General features: G+C 51.6%; 1 protein-coding gene across 1 annotated transcript; it reads left to right on the top strand.

Moving 5' to 3' along the window:
• The first annotated feature begins 29 nt into the window (after nt 1-29).
• CHCHD4 (coiled-coil-helix-coiled-coil-helix domain containing 4) lies at nt 30-8,270 on the top strand. The gene is made up of 3 exons (XM_082637116.1): nt 30-205; nt 6,023-6,121; nt 6,933-8,270. The coding sequence occupies exons 1-3, from the start codon at nt 184-186 to the stop codon at nt 7,217-7,219; spliced, it is 408 nt and encodes a 135-aa protein (XP_082493242.1). The 5' UTR covers nt 30-183; the 3' UTR covers nt 7,220-8,270.
• The last annotated feature ends 973 nt before the right edge of the window (nt 8,271-9,243 follow it).

Here is a 9,243-nt window from a genome sequence, read left to right as displayed (position 1 = left end):
CTGCTGGGAAATGTAGTTCCCGACTGAGAGGGCCGGACTAGACCCGCCGAGGCAGGCGCGCGGCGGGCAGGCCTGGAGGGGGCGGGCCCACGCGGGCCTCCAAGCCGCCAGCCCCGCAGCGGAGAGGTCACGGCGTGAGGCCGCCGCCACAGTCGCCGCGAAGTCGGAGCGCCGGGCTGCACCATGGCCTACTGCCGGCAGGAAGGTAGGAGATTGGGCTGCGTGGAGACGGCCTACGAGGGCCTGGAGGGGACACGCGGTCTGTGCAGCCCCCCGGACCCCCGCGCCCCCACTGCAGGCGCGGGGGACAGTCCTCGGGACCCTCGGGTTGGGCCCGGCGGCGGGGTCGCCATCCCCGGTTTTCAGATGAGAAAACCGAGGCGCGGGTGGGAGCGAGGCCGGCCGAGGTCACCGTGAGGCTCGAACCCGGACCTCGCGGGGAACAGCACATGGGGGAGCTCGTAAACTAGGCCTGGGGGTCAGGGCGGTAAGAGCGCCCTGCCTGCGGCTGGTAACGGGTAATTTATTGATACTAATTATAATGATACTATGGCGCTCACCACACACCACGTGTTCCCGTTTGCACCGCCTTCAACTGTCCCGGAAAGTCGCCCCTCGGTGGGCGCTGCGCTGGGGGTGGGAGTGCCGCCCGCTGGGACGGATCAGGCCCTGGTCCAGGAGTTTTGTGTGGCGTATCTCGCGACGACCTTCCTAAGTCAGGCCCTGCTTTTATCCGGAGAGTAAACCAAGACCCAGAAGTGACTTGGGTAAGCCACACGGCCGGCAAGTCGCAAAGCTGCGGTTGGAGCCCCGTGGTCTGATTCCAGAACTGCCCAGTCTGGTGCCCAGTGGACTCCAGGGAGCCTTGCGCTCAGAAGACACCCTGCGAACAAAACAAAACAAAATAAAACAAAGTTGGTCCCCGCCTACTGTCTCTCTGCTCGTTACCTCTGCCCGGGACCTCAGAAGTCTCCAGGCCGGGTCCAAGGGTCTTCCTGCACAACCACTAACCGGCTCTGTCCCTGAGCTGCCACCCAACTCCTCCAGGGCCTAGTGTCCAGTCTTGTAAAATGAGAAGTTGATCTTCATTTATTCCGCGCATATTCATGAAGCACCTTCTCGGTGCCAGGTGAGGGGAATGATGGACACCTGAGACTATAAAGTTCCAGAGAGAGAGTTGGAACTCACCCAGAAATCCTTTAGCGAATAGTCCAGCTCCCTCAGTTAATTAAGGGAATCTTAATTCCCAGAGATGGAAGTGACCCACCCAAGGTCATGCTTCAGTTAGGAGAACAGCTCAGTCTAAAATGCTAAGCCTTTTCCCAGTACCCAATTCTGCTCCTGGAAATCTCCTTCCCAGGCTCATAAAGCTGTAATACTCACTGATGTCTCTAATGAGTAGCTTCCATTGATTGATATTTAACTCTGCCATGAGCAAAAGTCCTCTGCCCTCACCACTTTGTTAGACAGCAAGTCTCGTTTTTAATTTCCTTCTTCTAAGTCTAATTTACTTCTTCATTTAGCAAATTTTTTTTAACCTTTTGGGTATAATGAAGCTATAATCCTCATTCTTGAGGGTTTCTAGGGGTTGCAGGTTCTCTGGGAAGCAGAGGCAGGTGTTTAGATCCCTATCTTTTCCTGGGTCAAAGATCTCTCTCTTAGTTTGGGAATGAGAATTAAAAGCACTCACTTTAGGCCTTCCCTAGTTTTTATCTTATCCATGCCACTGTCCCCTAAGGCCCCAACTTCTTGTTTTTCTACCCACCGATTCTTTATGCTTCCCATGGGACTTAGAGAAACGATCCCAAACTCCTTCCAGATTAAGGCTGATGTGAGTGAGCCCCTTGCCTGATCTGGCTCCTGCTAGCCTCTAACCACCCATCACGGACCAGCCGCACTGGCCTCTGGCCCTTCCCTTTGCCTGGTGTACCTTCTTCCAGTTCTTCCCATGGCTACCTCCTCATCCTTTAAGATTCAGCTCATATGTCACCTCAGTGAGGTCTTCTCTGGGCCTTTGTGTCTTTCACATCCTAAACTCTTTGAAATTACCTGGTTTATTTTTGTCATTTTCCTTCCTGTCTATGTTCTTGCAGCAAGCTGGGAGCATTATGGGCCATGTCCCAGGCACCTTTATACCCAGTGAACCCATACACATGGCTGCCTTCTGTTCTGAGTCAATCACTTGCCTGTGCACATTTACTTCAGGGGTCCGCCCCCCAGCCTTGGGGTTAAAGGCCTTAGCTGGGCGTTCAAGGTGTTGGGCAGCGTGGACTCAGGCTCGCTCCCTGGCCCAGGGCCACACTGTTCCTGTCTTTGTTCCTCCTTTTCTAATGCTGACCGTGTTCTCTCCTCTTGTGTCAACAAACGTTTATTGAGTACCTGTGATATGCCGGCCACTGATCACATGGCAGTGGGCACAGGTGGGTGGTCTGCCCTTGTGGCATGGTGGAGGTGGCGGGCGCCCCTTCTGGGTTGGATGTACCAAGAGATTCTGCTGTGTAAAGACCCACGTGTGTTCTAGGGGGAATGAGACCACCCATCCAAGGTTTTTTTTTTTCTCTAACCTACTTCATAGTGATAGCCGTTCTGTCTTCCGCCCTCTGCTGGGTCTGGGGTCTTCATATCTGAATTCAAGTTCATTCCTCCATTCACTTTTTCAACAAATACTGATTACCCACTATGTCTTGGGCACTGTTCTAGGCTCCGATGATACTGCAGTGAATGGAATAGACAAATCCTTGCCCCTGAGGAGCTGACATTTCAGTGGGGGAGACAGGTGGTAAACAAATACATAATTGTTAGGTGAGAAAAAGCAGGTTAAGGGTGATGGGGAGTGATGAAGGAAGGTGGCATCTGAGCAGGAGGTGTGAAGTCGGGGAGAGGGAGGCTGTGAGGGTATCTGAATGTGCTCCTTATTTTCCCACTGCTACGATATGAATGTGTCCCCCCAAAATTCATATGCTGAAATCCAAACCCCAAGGGTGAATGGTATTAGTCGGTGGGGCCTTTGAAAGGAGCTTAAGTCATGAGGGTGAAGTCCTTATTAGGTTGTTTTAAAAGGTTGATTCTCCTGTAGTGAGTCCAGCATCAGGGAATCCCTGCTTCCTGAATTTGAGAAATATATTTTTGTGTTGATTTTTAAATTTTTCTTTTATTACTGTCATGTAAACGTCTAAGGAACCTGCTCTTATAAACATGTGCCCGTGGGCTTCAGTGACTCTAAAGCCAGACAGATGAGTGGATTGAATTCTCACAGCATTCAGTTTACAACATTAATTCAGTCTCGTAGATGATATTTGACTGAATTGCCCCTTGCATGGAGAATGTGCTTCTGTGCCAGTGGTGGGTCCTTGAGGTTAGTGTCCCTGTGCCACCGTCTGATGGCCAAGGTCGTCCAAGGCCAGTCTCTGACTGAGGAGCCTTTGCTGTGGAGACCAGGAAGTCGCTGGCCCTCCTTGGCTGGGAGTTAAGTCCACCCCAGGCCTTTTCTCCCATCGGCCGTGATCATGAAAATCTTGACTTGGAACTCTAAGAGGGCGTAAGGTGGTTATCCACATCCTTCTGAATATGCTTGTATCGACTTTTTAAGGTTATCTTGGAAGTGAAAACAAGCATTTTTATATTTTCTCCAGAGAAATGTAATGAGACTTCCAGTCTAGCTGGTTACCCCACTAGTTGGCAGTCATGATGAGTTCTTTTTTCACAGTTGGGACTCGGAGATCGGTGAACACTGTCCTTTTGTCAGTCCTGTGTCCAGTCTCAGACATTCCTGCTGGGACAGGTGTGCAGTGGACAGGGTGACACACTCGCAATCTTTCAGACCAGAGTTTGTGTTCCTGCTCTGCCTTCACGTACTATGTGCCTTCAGTCTGGTTTCCTACCTTCTCTGGGCCTCCCGTTTCCTCTCTCTGTAAAAAGGAGGTTAGTAATACCCACCTCACAGTGTTGGTATAAGAATTAGATGAGCAACAGGTGGGGAAACTCATCGAGTAGGGCCCAAGCGTGTAAAAGATGCAGTTATGTTCTGCCGTTAACGATTCTGATTCCAATTCCAGTGTGTGGCTATTTCCTCCACATCAAGCAATTCTCTGACACCAGCAGTATGTCCTCCAATTCAGCTCAATCTGTCACTGTTTACCTGGAGATGGTGTCAGATCCCACAGTTTAAGGGCTCAGTCCTGCAACACCCCTCCCCCCAGCCCCAACTGCAGGTGCCAATCACAAGTCCAGGTTGTCATCTGTTCTTCTTAACCACTGGCTGTAGATCAGAGGTTCCCACGACCTCCTCCTAGCATTGGATTAATTTGCTAGAGCAGCTCACAGAACTCAGAGAAACAGTTTACTTACTAGATTGCTGGATTATTATAAAAGGATAGAATATTATGTTATAAAAAGATATAACTCAGGAACAGCTGGATGGAAGAGACGCACAAGGCAAGGTGTGGGGAAGGGGCGGAGCCTCTATGCCCTCTCTTCCGGAACCTCCACGTGTTCACCTGTCCGCTTGGGCTTTTGCGGAGGCTTCATTACATAGGCATGATTGATTAAATCATCGGCCACTGGCAGCTGATTCAGCCTCCAGCTCCTCTCCCTTCCCCAGGGTGGGGTGTGGGGAGGGGGTGGTGAGACTGAAAGCTCCAACCCTCTAATCCCAGGGCTATTACTCCTGGCAACCAGCCCCCATCCTCAGGCTCCCCCAAGTCATCCTATTAACATAACAAAAAGACCTTTATGCTCTCATCACTTGGGAAACTGAAATTTTAGGAACTCTGTGCTAAGAATGGGGTCAAAGGCAAAATATATATTTCTTATTCTAAATGACAGTATCACATCCTTCGATCCAGTGTAACCAATCTCTCTGGGGGATGTCCAGGAAAGTGCCTGGGAGGACTCGGCCTGTGGGAGGGACCTGGAACATTCTGGGTGGGGTTGTGCATCAGTCACTTGGGAGCCCATCAGTGGTGTGGACGTGCAAAGAGCTTGATTCAGCTTCTGTTCTGTGAGGCTGGGCCTCTGGGCCTCATAAGCCCCACAGGTGCCTCCCGTACCCAGCAAGCTTGGACGCCTTGCCTTGGCCTGAGACCGGCCTCCCCATTCAGCTGGGCCTGGCTGAGATCTTGGTAAACAAAACTGTCAGAGCTGAGCTGAGCAATTGTGTCCGCTTATTTATTTTGCTTAGCACGCAGCACTTTTGCAGGCTGCTTTCAAGTGTTCTGAACACTGGCCAGAATTACCAAGGTCTTTAGGTTCTTCAACATGCCCTGGCTGCCCAGCCCCAGTCCTTTCCCGGGCCACCTGGGACAAGCCACCTTCTCTGAGATAGAATGGGAGGTGTTGGAGCAGAACCCTCAGGTGTTCTGAGCCGGCCGTGGTCCTGAGCGTGCCGAGGGTCAGCTGCCATTACTGTCACCCCTCCTGGGGGACCCTGTACAGCTGTGGGGAGGGTGTAATCACCAAGTACCTTCCGTCTGTCCCCTCTGCTGTCCTCACTGGCACGTCTCTCTGGTGCTTACTGTCACCCTTGTGCTTTTCCCAAGCCTCTTCCGGAGGAGCCCGATAGGTGAAATATTATCTGAAGGCACCTGCTGGCAGGTCCCGAGGGGCCTGGAGCAAGTGGACCAGGTGCTCACAGGGACGGGAAGTGACAGAGCCGTCAGAGCTCATCAGAGTTCTGAGCAGAGGAAGAAGACCCGTTTGTTAGATTTCAGCAGACTTGGGGACTGAAAACAGCTGCATTTGATGGCTTGGGGCGTCTCGTCTCCCACCCGAGGATGCACATGGCTCCAGCAGGAGCCGTCTTCCTCCTCCCCAGTCCGGTCACAGGCACATGATGCACAAGCGGCTGCTAGACCTTCCCCCAGAGTCAGCAGTGAGCGAGTCCCCAGCCTGGGGAGCACCACTAAACTCACTTCGGGGTTCCAAATGGGACAGTCTTCAAACAAGGTTTTCGTGGCTGCTTGGGTTTAGGACTGATTCACAGCTCCTGGGTGAAACATTTCTCCCTCTGTTCTCCAAACACTAGGGAAGGATCGAATCATATTTGTGACCAAAGAAGACCATGAAACTCCAAGCAGTGCGGAGCTGGTGGCCGATGACCCCAATGATCCTTACGAGGAGCACGGTGAGTGCCGGGCGGGGGTGGGAGTCCAACGTCCCTGGCCGCGGCTGGGTTTCCAGGTGTCTGCCTTGGACACCACTGCTGCTGGGACACTGAGCGCAGCTCCGTCAGGTGTGAGGGGCTGTGTGCTTGCCAGTCCTCGTTCCCACGCACTTCCCTGGCCATCAGGCTGAACCTAAGAGTTTCTTCTTTCTTCTACCTCTCTTTCTTCTGAGTTCTTGAATGGTTTTCCGTTTTTACAAGAACGGAGTGCAGTGCTCTGGCACGTCACTCGCTTTTTCCTGCCCACCATGCCTTGGACATCTTCCAGCCTCGCTTTTACCAGTCCTCACACTGTGCTGAGCTGAGAGCAGCTGAGGAGCGGGAGGGGCTTGAGGAGAAGGTCCGTGGCGCAGGGGGTCCTGACCATCTGTGTGAAAGGAGGAGACCAGCACCTTGACTCCTTCAAGTGTTTGGGCTTTCACAGCTTCTCAGTAACCATCCGAGCGGTTACTTCCGCTTTGGGTTAAACGGTTTCCCTGCGTAGTTCTTGGAGCACAGGCACAGCCACAGCACTGGGAGGCGGCTTAGGACACAGAGCAGTGCTGCACACGGAGAGAGTCGCTTGATGGTGACCTTTCCGACTGAGGCGGGAATGCTGGGTTTGTGCCGGGCATTTGAACCCCATCCCGAGGGAGTGGCAGGTCCACCGGTGAGTGCTGGCCAGGCAGTGGTTCATGTTACCGTTATGCCTATGAGGGCTGGTCTTGGTTTTGCTTTTTCTGAAACCTCAGGCAGCAGCTCTCACACTTCCTTGCTCACCTTCCTGTCCCAGGACTGATCCTGCCCAACGGAGACATCAACTGGAACTGCCCGTGCCTGGGGGGCATGGCCAGCGGCCCGTGTGGGGAACAGTTCAAGGCGGCCTTTTCCTGCTTCCACTACAGCACAGAGGATGTCAAGGGGTCGGACTGTATAGACCAGTTCCGGGCCATGCAGGAGTGCATGCAGAAGTACCCGGACCTCTATCCCCAGGAGGAGGAGGAGAAGCCAGCGGATCAATTAGAGGAAACGGCTGTCTCTGAAGCCACCACAACCAAAGAAGAGGAGGGGTCTAGCTAATGAGGGCCCTGGGCACTGGGCTCCAGCCTCCTTCAGAGAGGATGAACCTCTCCAAGAAAGTATCTCTCCCTCTGTAGTTCTGTGCACTGTAATGTACAAAATAACTTATTGAGTTGATCAGGGGTCTTGGCCCCTTGACATGTACACTGAAATATGGGTTGTATGTATGTGTGTCTCACATAACCTGTCAGTGAATGTAGCTGCCACTTTTTTTTTTTTTCCGGTAGGCGGGCCTCTCACTGTTGTGGCCTCTCCCGTTGCGGAGCACAGGCTCCGGACGTGCAGGCTCAGCGGCCATGGCTCACGGGCCCAGCCGCTCCGCGGCGTGTGGGATCTTCCCGGACCAGCGCACAAACCCGTGTCCCCTGCATCGGCAGGCGGACTCTCAACCACTGCCACCAGGGAAGCCCTAGCTGCCACTTTTGAATTCTCAGATTGTCCTGAATTTTGCCATTTTGAAATAATGTTCTGAATAATCTCAGCAACCAAAAATCTTTATCTGGGAGTGTCTCTTGTGAGTGAGCTGATTTATTCTGATTCATTGTATCCCTTTTAGTAGATTTTATACCCAGTTGGAAAGTGAAATAGAAACAAACATCTTCCTTTAAAAATGCTGGGGGGTGGTATTCCTTATAGAAGAGGTGGGATGATCAGACCTTGAGTATTTGACGAAGCACTATGCTTCATTTCTGATATATTTTGGTTTCCAGTTTGCATTGAGCTCCAGGTTTTCTACGTTTGGAAAACAGAGCTTTGGACCCTCTGAGTGACCCCCTTTGTAAGTGAAGAGAAAGGCTGTTTTTTTCTCTTCTTGTTACCCCAGAAGCCCTGCTTTGGGGCCTGTGTGCACACTGGCTCTGTCTCAGCCTGTTCAGATGCAACGGTCTTGAGAGGTGGGGACCTAATCATTACCAAAGTAGCACCTGACAGAGGAAACAGTGTCAATTAAAAGGAAAACATGATTTTTGTCTGATTTTTGAGTGGGTTTTAATTTGCTTTTCCTAATTAAAAATGTTGTGATATAAGGAAATATAAATTATGAAAAATTCAATTGAAATTCTCCTTTGAAGATACTGGTACATCACTCTGAATCTGTTAAAATTTTCTGTGTTGCGTCCATACGGAGCTCACTGATTCTGTCTGTGAGCAGATGCCTTCACACAGGCGTCGCTGTCAACATTAACGTGTTATGTTTGTTAGAAATGAGTCCCAGCCCACACTGCCCAGGGGACATGAAGCATGAGCACAGGAGGCTGCCTTCCACCCCAGAGAGTGAGATGTTGGCTCTCTGAAGCCTGGAGGCCTGGCTCAGGGTGAGGAGTGTGGTTCTGAGTCTGGGGTCAGGAAGCTGGAGCCACCAGCTTTGGAAGCCGTGCAGCCTGGAGGAGATCTGGGACTTCTTTGAGCTGCAGGCAGAGCCTTGCATGTTTAACAAACATACTTTTTCAGGAAACGTTTTGATCAAGATGTCACTGACCTGTGACTAGTCCTGGATCCCATTCATTTGATACATTCAGGGAACCTCTACCATCCATGTGCTAGGGACACGGGAAGGTGACTTATCTGGCCTCTGCTTGTATGAAGCTACAGTCCAGCCAGGGGTCAGCATTTACTAGAAGGCAAGAAGAATCAGAAAAGCAGATCCCAGGGGCAAGGACAGGATGGCAGAGTAGAAGGACCTGAGCTCACCGCCTCTCACGAAAACACCAAAATCACAACTAACTGCTGAACAATCATAGACAAAAAAGGACTAGAACCTACCAAAAAAGATATTCTACTTCCAAAGACAAGAAGCCACAACGAGAGAGTAGGAGGGGCGCATTCGTGATACAATCAAACCCCATACCCGCCAGGTAGGCAACCCACAAACTGGAAAATAATTATATTGCAGAGGTTCTCCCACAGGAGTGAGAGTTCTGAGCCCCAAGTCAGGCTCCCCAGTCTGGGGCTCTGGCATCAGGATGAGGAGACCCCAGAGCATTTGGCTTTGAAGGCCAGTGGGACTTGATCGCAGGAACTCCACA

This window comes from Mesoplodon mirus, assembly GCF_964341445.2.
Source record: "Mesoplodon mirus genome assembly, chromosome: 12".
Taxonomy (NCBI): Eukaryota; Metazoa; Chordata; class Mammalia; order Artiodactyla; family Ziphiidae; genus Mesoplodon; species Mesoplodon mirus.
Note: the sequence above shows the minus strand (reverse complement) of the source record. Positions and strands in the feature narration are given on the sequence as shown.

Coding starts and splice junctions, on each gene's coding strand:
- CHCHD4 (XM_082637116.1), top strand. CDS start 184: ATGGCCTACTGCCGGCAGGAAG. Junction 206..6,022: donor GGCCTACTGCCGGCAGGAAG/GTAGGAGATTGG, acceptor TCCAAACACTAG/GGAAGGATCGAATCATATTT. Junction 6,122..6,932: donor TGATCCTTACGAGGAGCACG/GTGAGTGCCGGG, acceptor TTCCTGTCCCAG/GACTGATCCTGCCCAACGGA.